We start from the raw sequence: 24,383 nt of genomic DNA on the forward strand, positions 1-24,383 counted from the left end.
AAGATCATATAAAAATATTTTTTTTTTAAAGATTTTTAAAAACATCAACACAACTTGCTTTACTGATTTCAATCGGTACCGGTAGAGCATTCCATAGTTTAGGGGTAACTTATTCAAAAGCACGGTCGCCTGCCTAAAGTGACTTTATGTCCGACAGCCCCATGGGATAGCTCAAGATTGTGTCATCCTTACAACTACAAAGACTAACGGGACTGAGGCTACTTTTTTTTTCTCTTTTGTGGGGGTAACCCACTTTCATTAAACTTATTTTTTCCCTTTCTTTAGTATCTTCATATGTATTTATAATAGAATACGATATAGGCCTAAAGATGCACTGTCTGCCAAAAAAAAATCGGAATTAAAAAAAAAATAATTGGGAGTTTTAGCAGCTTATTACAAAGATAGTTCCAATCAAAAACAGGTCGAAAAAATGTTTTTCGCTGATTTACATTTACATTGATTAGGCCTACTACAGCCAATTTAAGGGTCTATAGGATAGGCCTACAGTACAATACAAAAGAATACAGGATCAAAAGCCTATTATTTAGGCTGTAATTGTCCGAAAATTTGTTCGCATTCAATTTTTATATTTTAAATTAATTAGGCAATTCAAATATGAAATTAATCATAGAATGAAGTGTTTTTTTTTTGTTTTTTTTAAATTTTTTTTATCATGACATCTTTGAAGAATTGTTCCCAAAATAGAAGGTTACAGTTGTAGGCCTATTAAGTGTTAATGTTTCGTTATGGAGTTGGCCCGTACTAATTTTGTCGTTTCGCGATTCGGAAAGTGTCCTTGAAAACGACACGCCCACTTCTAATCTAGGTTGAAAGGTTAAATTACTTGCACATTCACGTGAATCATCCCTGGATGGTTGAATAGAAGCACGGGGAGGAACAACGGTCTAAATCTTGTTTTTATTCTAGATATTTGCATTCTGATGAAAATAATATAATATTTACTCGCTCCAAAGGATCAAGAATCTTTAAAATAATGGCAAACTCGAAAAGAACTGGTTTGTATCTAGGCCTAGGTGGAACAGCAGCGTTTGGGCTCTATCTGCACCGAAAGTACCGCGACGCGCTTGTGAATGATGTGAGGATGATACGCTTTGGCTATCGTGCCCTTCAATTTAGAGGAGCCTTGGAGAGGGAAGACAAAACTATCGTAGATGTATTCTTGCAAAGTCTTGTAAATAATCCCAATAAACCAATGATTTTATTTGAAGACTCTGTATATACGTATGCTGATGTAGAGAAGGAATCCAATAAGATAGGCAATTATTTACGAAGCACAGGAATTTTGCAACAAAAGGACACTGTGGCTTTAATTTTGCCAAACGAGCCGGCGTATATTTTCAGTTTTCTTGGTTTACAAAAGCTTGGAATCAATTGTGCTTTGATTAACTATAACCTTAGAGGAAGAGCTCTGTTGAACTGTATCAAAATTGGCAAGGCAAAAGCAATTCTCTGCAGTGGTGGTAGGTAATATTTATGCAATTTGTAGATTTTAAATAGGCCTAGGTCTGTCACGCCAAAATTGGTCCGGGCCAAAAAATGTCCAGCGGACAGATTTCGGCCGCCAAAATCGGTCCGCTGAACTACTAAGATCGGTCCTCCGGGTTGATTTTAGCTGCTAAAACCGGTCCCGCTTGGATAAAATTGGTCCGCGTCGGCCTGGCCACTTCAATTGTAGCTCGTCTGCTGCTCGTAGTAGGGTATGATTGTTTTCCCATGTAGCGGAGGAAAATAATTTATGCTTCTCCCACACTTGCAAAGTCTTTTGCAGTGACAGAATGATTTGTATTAATTAAGCTTTTGAGTAGGTGTTTTATCAAACCCACCTGATAATGCATTTCCTAGGCGATACACACAGCATGCTTCATTTCAGCGGCCGTGGTTAGGCCTAGGTTTGGGCCTAAAATGAAACAAGACTGATTTATTAGTTTTAAATATTCCGGATTATTGTGTGGAGTATTAGATCATACAATAGATATTCTAATACATAAAATAAATGTGTCAGAATTCTTGAATTGAATGCATGTACTTCGTCGGGGCGAAGCACACGCAGCCAAAACAAAAAAAGGTAAAAAAATAAACTAAGGCTGACCAACATGATTTAAGACCACATCATTTAACTTCTTTTCATACTTTTACACCAAGAGGGTTTACTGGGCGCGAAGCTTTACTGAATTTCATATAATTTCACACATAATGAATGAAAATATATTATACAGTATAATGAGAGATAATATATTTATCTATCATTTGATTAAAAAAAAAAAAAAACAACGTTATAAAAATACAAGTTATAACTACAAATAGACACCGGACCAATTTTGGCTTATGTGGACTATATTTGGCAGGTAATTTTAGAGCCAAAATCGATCCGGCAGACCGACTTTGGCCCCGGACCAAATTTTTCATGACAGGCCTGCATATCCAAATAATGTACTACTGTTTGTAGTAGGTTAGTATTGGCCAACTGTAGACGTGAATCAAGATGAAAAAATGACAAGAGAGAATTTAGATCTAGCTTAGGTCAGATTGTTAAAATCCAGTTTGCCGTATGCCAGATTGCTGAGTACCCTTTGCTGAAACCCAGTTTGCCAACTCAAAAACCATGAATCCCAGTTTGCCTTAAACCAGTTTGCCGAAAGTCAGTTAAAAGCAGTGACTACAGCATAAAATTCACAATAGTACTTTCTTACCATGACTGCATGTATACGGAATGGTTATGCCAGCGGAAAGTCAGGGCCAGCCATAATTGCGACATTGAGAATTTAGAAGCCATTCCAACGCGATCACATTCGTATACCATAATATAGCAACTTATTGTAGTTTAATGATTGCTTCTGTCTTATTCTGTAAATCAAACTTGATCAACAACTTGGCTATCAGCAAAAAAAATAATTACATAAGCCTCATATAAAATGTCATAATCATATTTATAATAAGAGTGATGTTTTGGCCAACGTGACATGTGTTCATACTGAATACTCAGTACGTCTCCAAATACTTGCAAAAAAAATTTGCAAGTGATTCAGGTGGGAATCAAATCCCCACGACCTCCAGGTAACTAGCCTGGCGCCATAACCACTAGACCGCCGAGCTTGCGCTTGGTAACTTGCATTGAATCCAATTCTCAAGTAAACAGCGAGTACTGCAAATGCCATTTTGATGTGAGTTTGCATCAGGAAATTATCATTGGAGTGATGTTGTGCCCTACCTGATGTGTGTTAGTACCCAATACTCGGTACGTCCCCAAATATTTGCGAAAAAAAATGTACAAGTGATTCAGGTGGGAATCGAACCCACGACCTCCAGATGACTAGCGCAAGCTCGATAGATAGTGGCTGTTCCTTCAAGTGTTTTCCCACAGCGTTGTTGTTTTCCAGTATTTTACCTCTATACATAAATACAGCTCCTCCCAGACCCACCCATCATTTTTTCAGAAGCACAGTATGCTCCTTTTGTACGACGGTGAAGGCAAGATTTAGCAAACTGCGTTTCGGCAAACCGGGTTGTCATGATTTCAGCAAACTGGATTTGACAAGCTGGGTTTAGGCAAAGTGGCCATGGACTCGGCAAACTCGGTTTCAGCAAACTGGGTTTCGACAAACCCGACAGATACGGAGGATCCTCAGCAAACTCAAAATGGCATTATATTGTTCGTGAAGGTTACAGTATATCAGAAAAGAACGTTCTCACAATGTTCTCACAAAGTATTTAGTTTGTGAAGTTATATAAATATGTATTTGTGGTTCTACAAATATATATGTTGTACACTAAACTGCAATGTATTCTATCGTAAAATTATTACTGGGTTCATTGTTGTTGTCAGAGGTAAAAGTCGGGTGTGTAAGTTTGAGTCGGGTTAGATTCTTCCCCACAAACTGACAGTTAATTATACTATTTTTTTTTATACCAGCTGATGAGCATATCAAAGCTGTGATGGAGATACTACCTGAACTTGAGCAGAGTGGAATATGTGTGTGGGTGCTGGGAACAGGAGAGAAGTTACCACCAGGAATGACTGGCCTTTTAGACCACCTCCAAAGGGCATCAGATGCCCCAGTACCATTTGAGTGTCGTGATAAAATAACACATACAGACAATGCAGGCTATATATACACTTCAGGGACTACAGGTTAGTACTTGTATATTTCTCATTTCATATTTTATTTTTGTTTTATTTTTTTTTTACAAAAAGCTGTTTTGTATACAGTTCACCCTCCAATTTGAGACCATCTTTGGGACGGTTTGGTGTTTGGTCTCCAATTAGTTGGTTAGCTTTGTGTTAGGTTTGATACTTTGAAATAATGGTCTCAAATTAGTGAGTGCACAGTAATTATATTTAAGTAATTAAAATTATCATTTTTGAATCATTATACAAGTATTTGTACTCCTTCTTAATGAGTAAGAAACAAATATTAAAAATAATGTTTTTGAAAAATAAGCCAAAATTTTGTATTGGCCTGCTTGGGGCAACAGAGAAATATTTTGCATTATTTTACTATTATCTGATAGGTTACCCAAAGGCTTGCAAGGTTTCTCATGGACGGTTTATTTTAACCTCCTTCATTCTTGATATATACGGTTTGAATTCTGATGATGTCGTATACACACCGTTGCCGCTTTATCACAGTGCAGGATTTGGCCTGGGTCTTTTAAACATAATAAGAGTTGGTAAGTATGCGAGATTTAATTTATATTTTTATAGTTATCGCGCAATTTAAGTAACTTCTTTCTTCTATATTAAAGTGGTTTTTATGGATGTTGTGCTTTTGCCTTTGTTGTTTAAATTTGTATATGTATAGTATGCTAGTTAAAATTACATTTCTGTTTTTAAATGAATGGACAAACAATTCTTGAGAATATTGATATGTTATTTACAACTAACATTTTCTTTTTCAATTTTTTCATGAAATTAATTTCCATTATTTTTAAATTAGAGTATTGCCATTATTGTTTGATGATTACAATAAATAATATATTATACATATTTGAGGACTTTATCAAATCAGTCTTTTTTCCATGATTAATTGCATTACACGTAAAAGTATTGGAAGGCATATTATTAATTATATTAATTCAAAAATTATCTTTGATACTGTCCTATTATTATTATTATTATATTTTAATTTTTTTTATCAGTTTACACCATTTTTCAATTTCATATAGCTTTTCATTATTATAATTGTTCCGAATTTTCAGTACAGTATTTTTTTATATTTCTATTCTTCAGGAAGTACCATTGCACTTAGTCGAAAATTCTCAGCCTCGCAGTTCTGGGATGATGTAAGGCGATATCGCTGCACTGTCATACAGTACATAGGGGAGATATGTCGCTACCTACTAGCTCAGCCGAGGGTGAGTTCTACATAATATTTGATTGGTAATCATTAATTAGTTTGTAAGTTATCTAGGGCTTAGCCTTTTGTCCATCTGAATAAACATGGTCCCAATATATTGTGAGAGAATTCATCTCTAGGGCCAAGTAAAGTATTAAACTAGTTTCTTTCAGTGGTTTTTCTAGTGTTTTTTAATTTTGGCCTGTGCAGATCAGATTCAATTATTACTAGCATACAACTTGATCTGAAGAATCTGGGGCCAAAAGAGGCTGTTTTAGACCCCTTTAGTGTTTAATGAACTGGTGGAAACGCTGACGGCACATTCTAGTAGGTAGTAGATGTCGTGAGTATATGACAAATGCACAGGAAATCAGGAAACTGGTTTTTCTTTTTTTGTGCCAAAAATACAAAAGCTACATGGACAAAATGTACATATGTATAAAAAAAATCTTAAAAACTAAAATTTTTCTATTTTTATTCAATTATTAAACTAATTTTGTCTTATAAATTATATCTTCTTTGGAATAAAACCCAAATCTCTCTAAAAAAAAAGAAATTCATTTGTAGTTAGTTTGTTCCAACCTTTGCTTATTCATTCATTATTTAACAAAAAAGATACAATATAAGCAAAAAAAAATAAAAAAAAATAATGTGACATTAAATGAGTTAAGTTAGCCAGGATTATCAGTTAGTGCCCTGGCCATGAGCCTGCTAATCCAGACTCAGGAAGTGGTAATCCAGACTTCATTATTAAACATATTTACAGGAGCACTACAAAGATGTTGGCTAAGAACTTCTGCACATAAAAACAGCAAAGGTAGCATAGTACATACCCAATTGTTAAAAACAATTATTTATGTACAAATGTCATTCTAATGTGAGATTGCATGTAAATGTCACACAATTAGTTAAATTAACTAATTAATTAATTTTTAGTTAAAAAATTAAGTTCACATCTTAATATGAATGAATAATTTACATTATTAAACTTTAAGATGTGAACTTAGTTTTTTTTTAGTGTGTTAATAGTAGCCAGCCTAATTATTTTTCCTCTTGTCAATGCTATTTGGTTTATATGTTAATTCCATAATTACAGGTATTCATTATTTCATTCATGTACTAATTGATAATGATATGCAATTTCAATTCACATAGGGCATTAGTTAAAGTGGCTTAAACTGAACTTATACAGTAGAATTCATATTAAGGGGACACATTCAGGACCAAAAAAAAGTGTCCTCTTAATAGGGGTTTCCCCTGAATAGTGCTTGGCTGTAGTGTTAAAAGATACACTTTCCCTCGTTTTGTGGCTGAAATCGTGACCCCTTAATAGGGGTGCCCCATTAATAGGGGTGTTTTAAAGGAGGGATTTATTGTATATAACAAATTCTGCTATTACCTATACTACCATCATCATTGTTGCTATCATCATTGTTGCTGTCATCATCACAGCTGTCATTGTCACATGGCTTGGTTGAATGAAAAACCATGTGCTTTAGGATAACAATCTAGTCATTTATAAAAATTGTCACATAAAAGTTTTATTTGTTGCTGTATAGTTTACTGTGGTCATGAGAATGAAAGTTCAATAAACTTTACTCAACTACCTGCATGCCTAGAAAGTTTTTATTACTTGCAAAATTGTATTATACAAGTAAGCACTTCATTTAAACAAATTAATTAAAGACAAAGGCTTAGCATTTTTAAACACCTACATTAATTATATATGATGAGATAAAAGACTTGTATTTTTTAAAAAAGCAATTTTAAAAGTCAGCAAAAACCTTTGTTTACTTTTGCTTTGTAGTACATTTATTGCTCAATACAAATAATGAATAATTTAAAAATCTGCGTGTATTTTTGTTAAAATGAAATCTATATATTTCATAACAATTTAAAAAAAATATAACTGATAACATCTGTTGCTTCTAGAGGCATGATGATGGTAAATATGCTCATAAACTGCGCCTGGCAATAGGCAATGGGCTAAGACCAGACATCTGGGAGGAGTTTCAGTCTCGGTTTAATATACAACATATTGGTGAAATATGGGGAGCAACTGAAGGCAACACTATGTTCCTCAATATCGATGGAAAAATTGGAACAGTGGGACGATACACTCCATTGATGAAGGTAAATGGGTGCAATGTTAAGGTGCTATAATTTTTTTTTTCTTTATAGAACATCTTGAGTGTAAGTTTAAGCCAATTTGATATGACATTTATTGGTGCTATTTAACTTTTGTAATTATACTTTTTGTAAATTAATCATTCATATAATTATCAATATATACAGTATAAGATAAATATTTTTCCCTCACTGCTTATGTTTGAGACTTTTTTATCTGTCTTGTGCTTTCTGTATATTTAGCCTTCATCCCCTCCATGAATGGCCCTATGTTTTTTTGTTTTGGTTTTTGTTTTAGAATCCGGATTTATATTGCACCTATCACAGACCGAAGAATACTATACAAGGCGCTCGCGTCAGTATTTCCCTAGTCACTGGATAATAAGTTGGCAAACCAGCACGTATTTGTGTAACTTTCTCTGCTTCCTGAGGAGTATTCCAAGTCATGCGGCCTTACGTTCAGTTCAATACATTCAATGCCGCACCATCATACCAGGTACCCATTTATACTCTTGGGTAGAGAGAGTCAAACATAAGTAAAGTGCCTTTCCCAGGGATGTGACAGATCGGATCTTGAGTTGGGCAAAAGTGTATAAAAAAACTAATTGCGTGTGTTTGTTGTCCACAGCTTTTGACTGGATCAATTCAAATACTTCGGTATGATGTAGATGGGGTTGAACCAATCAGAGATAAGAATGGAAGGTGTATTCCTGTATGCCCAGGTATTCAGATTTTAGGGATTTTTAATACTCTTTTTGCTTCAAACATTTGAAGTGTACATGTATTTTCACATTAATTACAGGTCACCCTTCAATTAAAGACCACTTTTGGGACTGGGGTTTCCATGGTCTTAGCAGCTTTGGTCTCGAATTAGAATAATTAGAATAAGAATTTGGCACCACAGAAGTGTCTTTAATTAAACCTGTATTGAATTTCTATCATAAAGGTACAACCTCTATTGTATAGTTCTAATTAATGATATATGTTTTTTTTTTCCTTTTGTTTTTGTATATTTGTTACAATATACATTTTACCTAGTAAATTTGTTTGCCATGTAGACAAATATATAAATGTAAATGTATACAGCTTGTGTTCTTTTTAAGAAAATATATGGTTTAATTTGAGGTTTGTTATATATTATAAAATTATTTATATTTTGTGATATTTTGAAAAGTATAAAATCTAAAAATCCTAATTATGATCAGGGCCTGAAAGAATGGTTCTACCATTTACGCTGTTAAAACATTTTTTCCTACTCGAATTAGTATATGCGGCTTACCATGCCAAAAACAAAAAAATTTACTTTTTAATGTAAGTTAAACTTGCCTAAGTTGAATAATTTTTTAAGTCGATCTTATTTTACATGGCAAATCAGGCATGAGTGAACCGACTTGCCCGACGCCTAGGACAAGTGTTTTTTACGGTCGGACAACAAGAATTTAGGGACCACTTGTCCGTGGACAAGCACTTTTAGAATAGGCTACTTAACCAAGTAATGCATAATGATTTAACAGTATTTATAAAAAGTCCGACTCTTGACAATAAGCAGCATATTTTATTAACAAATTGTCGGCGCACAAAGATATATCAAACATAAAAAAAACCGACTAGGCCTAGGCCATGATTATGCACCGCACTGCGTGAATCAATTTTGAGTGGCCAACACTCCCACGATTTATGGACGGTTCAAAAGAAAAAACGTAGGCCTAACTCAATATTAAATTTTTTATTTTCTGCAGTAAAGATTGAAAATGAATTCTTAATTGTTAAATGTTAACCAGATCTGTTGTAAGACCCACAGCAGACATATTTTCGCACAATATCATACCTGTTAGCTGTCAGCCGTCTAGTAGGCCTGCTGCACATGGTCTGTTTACAATATAAATTCGCATTGGTCTAGTCTAAAAATACCAGACATATTTAAAGACTTTGGGCACACAGCCATTAGTTGATTATTTGAGTTGGACGACATGACATGTCTGGACTTCAAGACTAGTAATTACTTTCGAGTACGAATATGAACAGCAGCCATTAGGCCGACTTCAAAAAATTTATTTGCGCGTTTGGGGAAGGCAATCTAGACAGCCTAAGAAAGGGTAGTTAAATTGAGATTTAAAGTTGTTAAAGTAATTAAAAAATCATTCACTTCTAAGTGATGGAGATAAAGTGCATATAAAATCCAAATCTTCAAGTAAAACTAGAGTTAAAAATTGAGGGTTTAGTAGGAACACAAGTATTTACGATTCTGCACATCTATTTCTCTAGGGGTTTCCCCGTGCAATGTGAATTTTGTTTGTATGCTCCACAAAAAGAAATACATTTTGAAGTTAGTATTCATTGATTAAGATGCTGCAAACTGGTACAAACATACGATATGGCCACCCCCTCCCTTTCTCCAAATAACGTCATAAAACACAGTCCTGTCAGCCTGACCATGCCCGAGAAATTTTTACTTGCAGTTGTTGTGACGACAGCTTTTAAACAGGCAGTAAGAAAACGATCAACACACTCCTACATACATAGAATATTATTAATAATGTTTATTTTATTTGAATTTCTACATATCATTATTTATTGAAATTCTATCAAATTAAAAAAAGAAATATAATTGGATTAAAATAAGAAAAACATTTTTGCGTGATCAATGCCGTATGCATGTAGGCCTATTGTTGTAGGGCCACAGCAAAAATACTTACTTTTGTGTTATTTTTTATGATTATTGCACAATAATATTGGGATAAGTACAATTTTATTTATTTATTTATTTTATTGTATTATATTATTTTATTGTCTTCAGGACAAGTGCATTTTTTCAAAATTCCCTCATGCCTGCAAATTGTTGTGTTTTCCATCAATTAACAATCTGTAAGTCGAATTTTATCTAAGTCGAACAATTTTCAGTGGCATTTTGGATTCGACTTCGGAAAGTTCATTCATTTTCTCCACATTATAGTAAGCTTTAACATGTCATTTACTGGTATCAACTTACTATTGCCAAATTATCACAGCTCCTCTGTACTAAAGAATACAATGTTGCCACATTCTTAGGCAAGACTTTCTTTATACCTTGTTTCGCAAACTTTTTTTTTTTTTTTTAAAGATCGTTGGAGGGCGGAAAAAAAATAAAAAGAAAATTTAGTTTTCTTATTTAGCAAATAGTTTTGCCAAAAACATCCAAGCAGAGGAGAAAATAAAAATAAAGATTATTGGTAAATGTAAATAGTGTAATTTATGAATTGGTTAAAATGCTTTAAATTTTTTTTTAGTATTGTATGTACACTTTATTCAAAAATTGAATACAAGGCCCACATGGCCCAACATGTAACACATGCCTGGGACACACAAGTACCAGGTATCACACCAGGTATACCATCTATACTATAAATTTAAATAATTAAGAAAATATATATCTTATTTTTACGTGACGGTGGCTGCACTAATTGGCCAAAAATAAAATATTTTTCTTGGCAGGCAGCGGGTTTGCTAAACAAGGTGTAAAAAAGTCTTGCCGTATGCTAATTACTTAGTTTAACATTTAGCAACAGTATGCTGGTTTTGTAACAGCAAGCCTCATATGATTATATGAGGCATGCTGTGGCAAAATGACTAAGTTGTAGCAAAAATTGAAATTCAAGTTATTGGTATTTTCAGATGTCTGAGTATGTGATCTTTAAAATGAGGGGTCATTCATTGAAATTGGACATTTCAAGCCTAAGTTATTGGAAAGTGAGCGTACAGCACTCTTAGAGTCAAGATAAACATGATTTTGAGTAATTGCCTTCCAAAGTTATTTGAGCATACATTGTTTAATAGAATTAACTATCTAAATAACATTAAATAAACGATTTGTTGACCACTTTCAGAACTAATACTTTGAACTTACTTACTTTTAAACTGTTGATCTATAGTGAAAAAAAAATTTAGATTTTTAGGCAATTTTTTGAGCTCCCATATTTTATAGCTCATTTACTCAATACTGGCCTGTGCGACAACTTAACCATTTCGCCACGACATGCCTCATATATGTAATCATTATAAAACCCTTTCTAGGAGAGATGGGACTGATGGTGACCCAGATCATACCAAAAAAAAGCGAGTTTGAAGGATATACCGGGGAAGCAGCAACTCAGAAGAAGATAATTCGCAATGTGTTCAAAGATGGTGATATGTATTTTAATTCGGGAGACTTGATTAAAATTGATAAGGAAGGCTATATCTACTTCATGGACAGGCTGGGAGATACATTCCGGTAAGATATTCCCCCCCTCCCCTAAAAAAAAAAAAACCGTATTCAAAAGTCCGAGAGTGCCATTTTCAGCCATCAAGAGGTGACATAATACCCATGTGTAAATATTAATATATTTATAGGTAATGGTAATATCTATAAATCATGATAAAATCTATGACACTATTTTGTAGAGAATGACACTTCCAGCTTATCTTGGAAGGTTGGTTTTTATTCAGAGGCCCTCGTAAAAACAATATGGCATATTGGATATCCTAATCTACACAAGTTAACATAGCAATCAATGCTGATTGGTTATACAGCCTTTAGCCTATTCTAACATAGCTAATTATCATTTTGTCTACATAGCCATAAAAACAGCAGCAAATATAATGCCTATTTAGTAAAATAGCAACAAAACATATACCTGGGTTGGTAGACCAATGGCCACAATGAAACTATCAGCTAGCTCATAGTCTGCACTTCACTGTCTGCTCCAGAGTACTAAACAGAGTCCAATAAAACAAGCCTGACAATAAACTTAACAGCTGCTGACTCTCAATTTGCATACCATGCAAAAGCAGGTGAAATCCTCTGTTCTCACAAACATAATAAATAATATGCATAAACATAACTTCATTTTTTAAAAACTGTTTTAGGTGGAAAGGAGAGAATGTAGCCACTACAGAGGTAGCAGACGTTCTTGATGAATTCCCAGGCATTGTGGAGGCAAATGTGTATGGAGTCAAGGTGCCAGGTGAGGTGTCATTTAATTTTTTTTTTCTATTCATTTACCGACACATTCATTATTCATTGTATATTGTGTCAGGGTATTTTCATTGCAAACTATAAAGCCCTGTCCAAACTGAAAGTTTAGTTGACAAACACACACACACACACCCCCACACACACACGTGACATGCCTAAATATTGTCATGATGACATCACATCATGCCCACAGTACATATGGGCATACAACAGTTTTTGTCAAAAAACATTGGTAGCAGAGCTGAAGCGCAGCATGTGTGTTTCTCAGAAATAAAAAAACTGACAAGCCTAATTAAATTGCCAGAACTAGTAGTAAAGTTTTCATGTTCCTGTTTCATCATGTTGTCATGAATAAAGTGAGCCACATTATGTGCAAAAGATGTTTTTCTTGCCTTAACATTCTATGTTTTAGTAATAAAGATTTTTTTTTTTTTTGTTTTAATATAGCAATTTATGTCTATCTTTTTCTTGTTTGACAGGACAAGATGGCAGGGCAGGAATGGCTGCTCTCACGCTGCATGACAACGTCGATGTATTAGACTTTAAGAAGCTGTATGCACATGTAACAAGCAAGTTACCATCTTACGCCTGTCCAAAGTTCCTGAGAATAATGACAAATATGGAAATTACTGGAACCTTCAAACATAAGAAAGGGGAGTTGGTAAAGGATGGGTTTGATCCCAACAAGGTTTTTGACCCCATGTATAGAATTGATACTGCAAGCAAGAGTTATGTCCCTCTTAACAAAAGCAACTATTCTACCTCACAACAGCTCTCAAGTAAATTGTGAAGTTAATTTAACGCTTTTTGTTTGGTTTGAAGATTATTTCAATATACTTAGTTAATAATTTAAACAAACTGATTTTCTTCATACAATTAGTGTATATTTCAATCTTAATTAATAAATAATTTGTTAAACTGTACTTAATGATACGCATTTTATTGGATTTTTGTGTACAACATTTACCTCATTAAGGTTTAAAGGCAAAAAAAAATCTTTTTGTCTCTAGCTCAGCGGACCAAAAATCAGGAAATTCTAGGATTGGCATTTTTTGGCATACATTTTTTTTTTACCTAGGAGGAGCCAAAAATACTTAAAATAATACTTTAATCATGGAATACTATGGTTACCAATTCACCAAAAAGCAGTATGGGGAGAATAATACTTGGCAGTGAACCCAAGAATTAGGCCTAGGCCGATAGTAAAAAATTAAATTTGCCGTCCGACTGATCCTTGATCTCCGAACGTCACTGTGCTTGAGAAATAATTTCTTTAATACTGTGTGTTTAATCTGCAATTAAATTAGTTTAAGTATGTTATGAGAAACTAACAATTTACCTACTTGCAATGGACCATTCCAAAGTGCCAATCAAACTTAACAACTGCCCTATCAGATATACTGTACGCTGTTTGTCCGTAGGAACAGCAACAATATCCAAGAGGCGAGGAAAAAATTTAAACGATTGAGTATTTCCTTTTGGTTTTAAATAGTAATACAGTATTACAAAATGTTTTAAATTTTGGCATTTATGAGAAATTAACTATATTATTTAATATAATAAAAAAATTTCAAAATTTCCATAATTATGTGTCAATTGTAAATCAGTATTAGAATTGTGATCTGATGCGATGATGAAATATAAAAAGTGCACAATCATTCAATAATGTGTTTCAGTATTGCTTTCTTTTGCATGTTTATGTCAGCAGGTCAGGGCATTTTACTATAGTCTAATATATTGTTTCATTATATATTTGATGTATATAATTTCTATATCTTACTACAAACCATCACAAAAACCTATACAAAGGCTTTCCAACTAGTACTGGTATACAGAAACAATAAATTAGAAAATGTTTACCAAAAAAAAGGATAGAAAACAAGGTTCAGTTAACATAAATTAATTAGTAATTGTGTATATTGCTAATTCATGTGTTGGCTTCACAAATACAACACATTTAACATTATTTGAGCCTCATTATTTTGCTGTATTTGATACCCATGGCCAGCCTGAATAAGTGCCTAAATATATTTTAATAAGTCCCATGCGTCACAACCTACAGCCTTAATATCAGTGCTGGTTTGAGCGGTACACTCACCTATGTTTCTTGTGGTGGAACAAGTCCTTTCAAATAAGGATTATAAACCGTAGACCCAGTGCCTTCAAAGAACCCATAATATCTTTCAAGAAAAGTAGGGGGTTACCCATATGTACTGGTCCATACAGCCCATGTGGTAGGCAGACCAGGGTAGCTGGTGTCGGTGTAGCTGGAACCAGTTTACCAAGTAGCTCAGACACGAAGTGATCCTTAGGGGAAAAGCAAATAACTGTACAAGTTGGTCCACGCTTGACAAATACGATGATTCTCATGTACTCAACTGAAGATAGATAACAGAATCACTTTTTAGAGTGTCCAATCATTTAAAATAATTTCTAATGACCAGAAGTATAATCTTCCAATGGATACAGCAGTTTGTGGATAAATTGGCAGTAAATTATGTTAATATTTTACTTTCCCATGACGTCACACTGGAAAATAGCATGCTTCGTCAAGATTATACAATGCTTTCTTGTGTGCAAAAACACAGCAACCAGATTGAAAATTTTTCAGTTTCGCTGCATAGATAGGTTAAATCACGAATAATTATTCAATAATTGTTTTCTACATAAAAAAAATGAGTAAATCTACACAAAATTACATCCAGAAAAACCAAATACTCGATAAAAGCTGTCAATTACAATAACTTTGGTTTTTTATTTTGCAGATAGTACATAAGCTGAAAATGACATTCTGTTCGTACCAAGTTTGGAGTCGAGAGAGGGGTATATTAATACTAAATGGCAGATTATGTGTCAATATAAAATGCTGGTGGTACATGCCAATTAAATGCACCTACCCAATAAATCATTTTTCAAACATTTCTCCAACAACATGTATATATTTTTTCCAAAACGAACAGTAACACGAGTTGCACCTATGGTGTAAGCTGCAAAAGTAGCAAATATTGCAACCCGAGGTTCATGAATATGCTTATATATAGTGCCAACAGACCAATCAGGACAGGGCTTGGAGATGTGCATGCCCCACAAACATACAAGTTTACACAGCTGTTTTGTGGGAGCTTAGCAACAACATCCAAGGGGCGGAGCTTAGCAAAACGGTCCATTGTATATCAATAGGGAATAAGTGTCATCAACTGTGAGCTACATTGATGAACTCACATTTTACATATTGCAGATATGACCTCACCTTCTTGTAGATGGCACAAACGGACAATCCTGAAAAGGTCATGTTTTTATGTTATTTCCCCTTCCAAAGTTATAAAACCAGAACAAGATCAGTCAATTTGAAAACATTTTTATTACACAAAAATGAAGGTGTATATTAAATATAATCTGATCAAAGGACTCTTGCCTTCAAATTCCAGAATCCTGGGTTCAAATCCTGGAAACACCAGTGGAGGATTGCTAAAAAAAGTTACTACAGGTAGCCCTACCTGGCCAAGTATAGCCAACTCATTGCATAGACAATTGGAAAATAGCCACCACCCTTGTAAGGCATGCTGCAGAAGCACCCAGTATTTCTAAAATGCTAATGGTTGCAACATAAAATAATGCTGAGTCACACACATTAACACATATGCTCTTGCAAAATTAGAAGTATATTTATACAGGCTTTCTGCAGCAGATTATTAGTTTCAAAAGCATGTGTTATCTAAATTTTTAAAATAATGAGCTTTTTGTAACACTTCCTCAAAGGCAGTCATATCAATAAATATTATGTCACTTTCGGCTCCTTCAAATGAAGCTAAAAAAGAATTGGCTTCTGATTCGATTGTGGCATAGAAATGGCCTACTGTATCAAAGACCACTATCTATGTCATGATGATAACCAGCTAGGACAGCCTGTAGCCCACTTTTAGCAATCCTTCCTATGATTTTTTTTTCATAAATAAAACATCTCCACTATCTAAGACATATAAGGCCTCAAGGACCATCACATTATTAGAGTATACCCCAGTGTAAGACTCTTATTACACATGTACAATATTTCCACTGTGTTGCTGAATTCAGTTTCTAATGGGTGCATTGTTTACTTTTTACGACGCTGACTACACAGATAAAAATGCATGTGATTAAATGCTACCAATATGCTATGCATTTTTATGTAGACAACATACTTACTCTTCATTATTACAAATTAGCTTTATTTGGTATCATAACAAAATCTTACTGTAATAGGTTTTCCATTTTAGAAAACATTGTGTTGACATGTTTTTCTTCTCTTCATTGACAAGACGCTTAACAAAACCAAAGACGAGGTATTGCTAGAATTTCTCGTATCAACATGACTTAAATAATATTACACAATTCAACTTATGAGCAAACAACTGACAGCCAGAGAGTTAATTCTAGTTGTTGTTGCAATGTCCTTTTCCTTGAGTTAACCAATATAGAGCTTTCAAATGACATGACAACAGTATGATCTACAATGTAATGATGTGGAATCCACATCATTTGATTTCTAGGACACAGTGTGGCCGGAACGTATGTTGTACAGAGAAATCAGAACGGATTCACATGTCCTATGTTTAAGTTGTCGTGCAAATCATAAACTCCCTATTTATAGAATGATTAAGGCTTGGGGCAAACTTATCTCTGTAAGTGTACACCTTAACTTGCTGGAAAAAGATTGTCACAGACTACTGGATGAATACAGCTTAATGCAGTGATGACTAGGAATAACAAAATTTTGATTGAAGCTTATATTTGTACTGGGAACTGTTGTCTTTGCTTATCAAAAATGATATGATACTGCAAATCTGTAAAGTGTTACTGTGACTTTTAAATTATTATTTTACCTTTCGTATGATCATGCCAGGATTTTTTTTAAATACTATTGTAACATATAAGGCTGATGATATAGAAGGTTAAATCCATTACATTTTTTTTCCCTAATTTGGGTTTTCTTTGTTGTACCCATTTTTAAGGCTTAAGATTAAACTTTAATGTTCATTTTTGTTTCACAATTGTAAAAAAATGTTTATTTCAGAGTATTTTTAAAATTATTTTCATCAAAAATTAATTTAATATAGAAATAAATGAAATGTTTAGGAATAACCACTACAATATCCACAATAAACTTGGTTTTACAAGTAAACAACAGTCTTAATTAGGCCTATATTAAACAAGATTAAATTAAATTTAGAAGAAAACTTGATTTTACAATACTATTATCATACTTATTGCAAAAGTTTCAACAAAATTTCCTACTTCTGTTTTTAGTAAGATGTGCTGGGTAAAAACATTATTTTGGAGGGCAGAAAAATGAGTTTATACAATGATCAATAGATATTAGCAGCAATCGTACCTAAATGTTGAGGAGCCGACTGCCTCCTGTCTGACAGCAAATCATGAATCCAAAATGTTCGGCCCTGACCAAATCAAATTCTATTTTGACCAAAAAGCTGTTGTATGCCCACATATAGTCATGATGTGCCCATATATGGTCATGATGTGATGTCATCATGACCATATTTAGGCATGTCACATGTTTTTGTCAAATAAAGTTTGAGTGGACAGAGCTTCAATGTGATTTGAAGTCACAAAATTTTAATACGATTTCTTAGCATTTTAAATATTTTCTGAAAATATATTAAAAATTGACAAAAAGCATTACTATCGTAAATGATAAATTACAATTTGATATATTTTCCAAATGCATATTTTGATGGTTTAAATTACATTATTGGTCAGTGGTCATAATATGAAGTAAATAAAAACATGTCTGCATTTCTGAACGTTTATATTCTAAACCGGCTTAAGTCAACGAATCCCACCCTTAATTGCCTAACGAACACATGGAATTGGAACCTTGAAGCTGTATTTATTGTTCTTAAATGTTAGTCATTAATAAAGCTACAAGCAATGCCTTATTATACATGAACCCAAATTTGAAAGCACGGGGGCCTCGAGAACTACACTGCTTGATATCTCATCTATGACAAATTTTAAACTGGTATTTGGTATAAATTAATATCTCCAGTTCAACATTTACTACTAAGGCATCGAGAGGCCTAACTGTGCATGGTCATTGGTTGGTCGGCAGAAGAGTAAGACACCTTGGTTCGATTATTTTTTCTTAGAATTGGCCTAGCACCAACTTCAAGAGAACCGAACAAAAACTATTACAATGAAGATCTGTGGATGACCAGTACACAACATCTGCTGTTCAGTGTCAATTGGGCTGTTATCCCCATTCTTAGATATTTTTTTAACACCTATGGTTTTATGTATTCATCATCCCTCTTCTTTTGGTGGAGTAAACCAGCCTGAAAGTACAAAATAGCCAAAACAATCTTGAGAAACAAAAGAGTGCACTTTTCTGTCTATCTGTAAGGGTAGTCAAGTTCACAACGAAAGACTAATACAGTAGACCACAAAAAAAAAAGGTGTCCCCTTAAAAGTGGTGTCTCCTACATAGGGGTGTCTCAAAAGAGGGGTTCTACTGTATTAGGATATGTATGAGTTTGTATGATTCATAAAAATATATCTTCATGGAACAATGGGTAATATAGAGAATACTTGCCATTTTTTTCATGAATTTGTACTAATGACTTGAATGATTGCTGTGCCCTGGCTAAACTGTATTGACTCTGAAAAATTAATAACAAGCATTATAATATTAATAAAACTTGTAATATAATATTATTGGTCTCCTATACCCATCTATACCACATTTGGTTTCTAATTATAAAATAATTGAAGATAACCAGGATCATCATGAAATTATATTGCAGAGAATAAATATTAGTGTATACACTTACTGTATACCCAAGTACATTTGTGGAATAGCTGTTGCTTGGTGGTTAAGATTCATTTGTATGTATTTTAATTCCAAAATGCTGAATTAAAATCCTACTAATACCTGGAATTTTTCCTCATGACTAAACAATCCACTCCACTCCAAAAAGCAGAGTACAGTGTCTGCAGCATTACCTGATTAATTAGTGAAAAGCAGCCATTTTCTTTTTGCTGTCGAAAATGGGCCCAGATTTTTAGATAAATTATCCCATAAGAATTGGATATTTTGAAGGGGGCACGTTCGAATCCCAGCCAGTGTTCCCCCAGCCAGCCGTCTCCCGGCATGTCCCTGCATTACATTTACTAGTAACCAATTCTTTAAACAATTGCAAACAAATGGTAGAATGATATAACATACCTTAGAAGCTCCAAATTGTATCCTAGCTTTGCCTTTAACTAGTGTTGCACCTATTTGCATTATAATGGATTCGATACTGTATGCACTACTCCAGCCTTGCTTTGTTAGTAGCTCCATGCATATGGCCCCTCCACCAAGAACGTATCCCCCCGTTAACACAGGAAAAACAACACGTATGAATGGAGGGTCAAATGGAAAATTATCCTACGAAAATAAAAAAAAATTAATGAACATCTCATTTGTTGATTTAAATCAATACGATAAACCTCGAATAGAAGCCCAATGGGTTTAATCACAAGAAGAAGCCCACCTCTAATTAAAGCCCCTCTCTTTAGTGTGCAAAAGTAACCTCTAAAACAAGCCTAGCATAGGCTTCTTTTTGAATTAGTACAGTTCATAACGTACACTGTAGATGATTTAATGCTGGTTAAAACACTCCATGATACAGATTGATGTTACAATATTTTAAAAATTTGCAGCATTAACAAATATTAATTAAAATAATGAACTATTTTCCATTATAAGTGGTAATTAAAAACAGCTTGATTACCTTAAATGTCATATTAAGTAATAAATGATCTTTGCCTTCCTTTTCTTTGAGTTGCTGTAAATCTGCATATAAAGCACTGTCCTTGTCAACTCTGCAAAAAGCAATAATAATAATATAAATACTAATACTAATAACATAATCATTTTTGTGTACACAGGGATGCTCATGCTCACATAGTAATATCCCAATAACAATAATAATATTATAATTATAACAATATTCCGATGGCATTTTTGCACAACAATAACAATATTAATAATATGTATATACTAATACAGTAGAAAAGCCCCCCCCCCTCCACTCCTTTGGGACACCCCTATGAAGGGGATACTCTGGGACACCTATATTAAAGGGACACTTTTTCGGCCTCGAAACAATGGAAAATATTTTATTTTATTTTAACTACATGTAACAGCAGCATCTCCCAATAGAGGATGATGATGATGATGATGATGATAGTGAGGAGGATAATAATTATACCACCATCATAACTTCTTTACAATAAGTGATCATACATGGGTACAAGATGTACTTTACCAAACTTTATTGCAGAATCATTAATTTGTATTAATGAAAAAAATTATAGTACTATACAAGTGCAATAGAATAGGTGTGAAGAAGACAGGTGAATCCCACTATACAGTATTAATACCACTCAATAATCTTTTACTGTATAACAAACTACGAATCAATAATTCACACATGCAATTTCAATTAAATTAAATTCTAGGTCTACTAAGGTAATATCGACAGCTGAAGAAAGAATAATTTTATGATAGAATTGTATTAGTTTGACATTAAAATAAGGCCTTTGGAATACAATAAACCCAAATAATAAAAATACAACTATTGTATGTTATCTATCTTTAAAATTGGTGAATTAACTGTTAAAGTACTGTGTAGTGTTTTTACTGAATGTCTACCATGGTTATCTGATATACAGTATAACTATATATTTTGACAACTGCTTAAAGATATATTAGAGCTCTGTAGTTTTGTGGTTAAGATGCTTGCTTTATAATTAAAGGTCCTGGGTTCAAATCCTGTGATGTACAGTAATAAACCTATTGACACAGTTTATGCAACATAAAAAGTCCCAGTTGAATTGGTCTGCAGCATATCTCAGGTCAAAAGGTAAGTTCATATTAAGATGAAGTGGTTAGGATGCTTTGTTTTTAATCCCTGGGTCAAACTGGAGAGCAGTGGTCGAATTTGGAACACAGCAGTCATTATCAGTCATGTATAAAGGTATAGCCACTTGTTCTGAAAATTGCCCATATTTCTTGACTGAGACTCGAAGCTGCAACACATAAGTTAAGATGATAGCTAAACACTTTAGTTTTACTGATAAATACTACATGCTCCATTATCCACTTACATGCAATCTCCCCCTAGTTCTACTGCATTTGGACAAAGAATGTGGAACAAATTAAAAAAATACTTACTTAAATATGTGGACATTCCAATCATAAAGACTATCATTGACTAATTCCACTGTGTAATGTTTGTCTCTATAATTCCTTGACCTATAGATTTCCTTTAGTTCCTTCATCAGTCTATCTGTTGCTTGAATTGATCCAGATACAGAACCCTGAAACATATTTATTTATAACTCATTTCTTGCACTTGTATATCCACCATTAATTTTTTTTTCTCCAATATGGCTTTTAAAAAAAAACCATGTAGACTAAATGGCGAAAAAAAGTAAATAAAAAAATGTTTATGTTAAGAAAATTAAGAGCCAGTTTAAACAAAAATAAATTATTAACTGTATATTTAGGATATATTCTTGACTCCCTTAAGCATGCTGCGTCTGTGTGGTCTGTAGTAAATGTACTCGAAAGGGTGCAGGATGCCTTGGTAACACTCACCAATCTTATAAAATTTCTCTCAAATAATTAGGTCATTACCACAATTAGGTCAGGAACCGCTCTCCCAACATAGAATCTCTACACACAAAGTTTGCCAACAAAGAGAGTAGGATTTAATCACTGCTTCCCAAAGTGAAAAAACGTCAACAATGGAACTCCGCAATAAACGAAAATATGAGACGCCTCTTCAAAACAGGGAATGCTTTAAAAAGAGTCCCATGTCCTACTTTATGAAATTTTATTTATTTGCTTAAAACTTTAAAAATTCAGTGTTTTTATTGTATTGAATTTAAATGTTTCTTTTGTAATGAATATTAATGTATTTTTAAATTTTAATGTCTCTTTGTAAAATTTCAATTTTGTATAAATACTCTAATTCAGCATCTGCTGCATATATATTTTTTGTTAAAAGTTAAATGTCAAATTCAAATAATAGAATTTACAAATACCTTTAAATAATCTCTTCGTTGATTTGTCTTTAACCTTTCTAAGACAGCTACATTTCCTGCATCGATATTGGAACTATCATCCTCTTTGGACGCATCACTATAGAGACAGATTAAAATCAAATCAAATTATTGTTGTCCATCCTGATACTTTCACTGGGTTAAAAATGAACCAGTGTATTATGATTGAATTGATTTCTCCACAGACAACGGGACTAATTGGACTAGGCATAAATAATCAAGACTAACACTTCTGTACAGTAGGCCTGGGCTGGGCACATAAAGCAGCATTTTTGTTCATACCTACACCTATAAATACCAGCAAATATATCATGTCAATTAAAAATTCACATAAACAAGACATATTTTTTTTGTTTAATTTATGGCTTGAATTGAAGAAAATTCTTTTTGTTACTATTGACAACTGCTGATTTGCATACACACTGGGAGCAGCCTTGCCATAGATTTTATCATTCGGTGTTTACAAAACCATCCTGTGTATGACATCAAGACAAAAACAGAATCTTGTATCGCCTGATTTCAGTTAAATTTTTATAATCATACAATATTCTTAAAATAAAAATTTACAATACTTAGCTGATATTCTGTGCTGATCTAAGAAATATGGGGTCAGGAGTCAACAGATAAACAGACGAAACGGTAACATCATACTTACGGGGGTTCTTCTTCCATTTCATAATTTTGTTCGTCTTCCTCATCCTCATCTTCTTCTACTTCTCCATCTTCCTCATCCTCATCTGCTGAACTCATGTCTATATCATTTTGAAATGATGACTGAAAATAAAAAAGAAAATTATAAAATCCGAACAATGCCAGGTAATTTCTGTAATAGCAATATTAATAATAATTAAATGATAATATAAAAAATAAAGAAAAACAATAAAAGCAATACAGGGTATGCACAAATAAATGTACCTGGTGGTAAAAAACATTTAAAAATAATAAATTGACATTTACAGGGATGTCACCACGCTGGTCGGCGGTGGACGGGCCCATCTAACACTCGACATTTCCGACCAGGATTTACAGGCTCCCGACCACCACTATTATTTCAACAGTTTACAAATTGTAACAAAATAATTAGTTTACCTAAACACAATAGACAAGCTAAATCGATAGATAAAGACAAGAAGAATACAATAAATGTTTCCATGGTTACGTTAATTGTAACAAAATACTGCACTGCCCTGCTATTCATCGCTAACTGAACAGCCTAAGCCCAGTTGAGTCATATCGAACGTCATGGGCTGGCATGACACGGTTGCTGTACACATTCAAAGGTTAAAGTTGAAATTGTGACCATTCAAGTGTTTTATTATGAGAGCATGATCCGGGGCAAGAAGATTATTAAAAATTTACGAAACCTGATTTATGTTTTATTTCTTTACTTTGTTTTCATTTTGTATTTTAAGTTTTTCACTTTTAGTTATAATTGATATATAATGTGTAAATGGACAAAAAATAAATACATGAGTGCACATGAATCAGTGACATACACATTCATCGTGGTAATCGTCAAACATGTGAAATTACGGCAAACAATGCGGCTGGGTACAGTCGGATCAACGCTTTGTCGCCGGGATTTGTTTATTATTATTTTTTATCTAAACAAAGCATGTCAACTGTTGAATTTATTTAGGCCTACAGTAAGTCTCATCTTCATCTGTTTTGTTGCATTCCTCAAATTCTGGCCTAGGCCTACCTGGGCCTAGCCTAAAAAAATCGCGTCAGCTAGCCTTGGACCTAGGCCTGCTTGACTTAGGCCTTTTGGTTTTTAAAAGCTTCCACGAATACGGCGA

General features: G+C 33.7%; 3 protein-coding genes across 12 annotated transcripts in view; 1 reads left to right on the plus strand and 2 right to left on the minus strand.

The window, feature by feature from the left end:
• LOC117110909 overlaps positions 1-12,287 on the minus strand; it is a 79,191-nt gene extending 66,904 nt beyond the window's left edge. For 4 of the 10 annotated variants that reach the window (XM_033253735.1, XM_033253741.1, XM_033253734.1 and 1 more), the window contains exon 1: positions 12,134-12,273. The gene's annotated coding sequence lies outside the window, so the exon portion shown is untranslated. Of the gene's footprint in view, positions 1-12,133 lie in introns of all 10 variants that reach the window. The other 6 variants (XM_033253738.1, XM_033253737.1, XM_033253733.1 and 3 more) reach the window with 6 other exon arrangements.
• Positions 841-14,137, plus strand: LOC117110911 (very long-chain acyl-CoA synthetase-like). Its single transcript, XM_033253743.1, has 9 exons — positions 841-1,481; positions 3,932-4,150; positions 4,531-4,689; positions 5,249-5,373; positions 7,287-7,487; positions 8,110-8,203; positions 11,532-11,730; positions 12,366-12,463; positions 12,954-14,137. Exons 1-9 carry the CDS (start codon positions 995-997, stop codon positions 13,262-13,264), a joined length of 1,893 nt encoding a protein of 630 aa, XP_033109634.1. The 5' UTR covers positions 841-994; the 3' UTR covers positions 13,265-14,137.
• Positions 14,138-17,543: 3,406 nt separating this feature from the next.
• LOC117110912 (ubiquitin-conjugating enzyme E2 Q1-like) overlaps positions 17,544-24,383 on the minus strand; it is a 14,135-nt gene continuing 7,295 nt past the window's right edge. The window contains exons 4-10 of the mRNA XM_033253744.1: positions 23,240-23,358; positions 22,567-22,663; positions 21,692-21,837; positions 20,247-20,337; positions 19,697-19,900; positions 19,064-19,130; positions 17,544-18,806 (exon numbers count right to left, since the gene is read on the minus strand). Coding sequence (XP_033109635.1) covers positions 18,775-18,806; positions 19,064-19,130; positions 19,697-19,900; positions 20,247-20,337; positions 21,692-21,837; positions 22,567-22,663; positions 23,240-23,358 — 756 coding nt within the window. The 3' untranslated portion in view covers positions 17,544-18,774. The remainder of the gene's footprint in view (positions 18,807-19,063; positions 19,131-19,696; positions 19,901-20,246; positions 20,338-21,691; positions 21,838-22,566; positions 22,664-23,239; positions 23,359-24,383) is intronic.

Source organism: Anneissia japonica, unplaced genomic scaffold (assembly GCF_011630105.1).
Source record: "Anneissia japonica isolate Jap-2015-1 unplaced genomic scaffold, ASM1163010v1 scaffold277_len1293397_cov203, whole genome shotgun sequence".
NCBI classification, from domain to species: Eukaryota; Metazoa; Echinodermata; class Crinoidea; order Comatulida; family Comatulidae; genus Anneissia; species Anneissia japonica.

Coding starts and splice junctions, on each gene's coding strand:
- LOC117110911 (XM_033253743.1), top strand. CDS start 995: ATGGCAAACTCGAAAAGAACTGGTTTGTATCTAGGCCTAGGTGGAACA. Junction 4,690..5,248: donor TTTAAACATAATAAGAGTTG/GTAAGTATGCGA, acceptor TCTATTCTTCAG/GAAGTACCATTGCACTTAGT. Junction 12,464..12,953: donor GTATGGAGTCAAGGTGCCAG/GTGAGGTGTCAT, acceptor CTTGTTTGACAG/GACAAGATGGCAGGGCAGGA.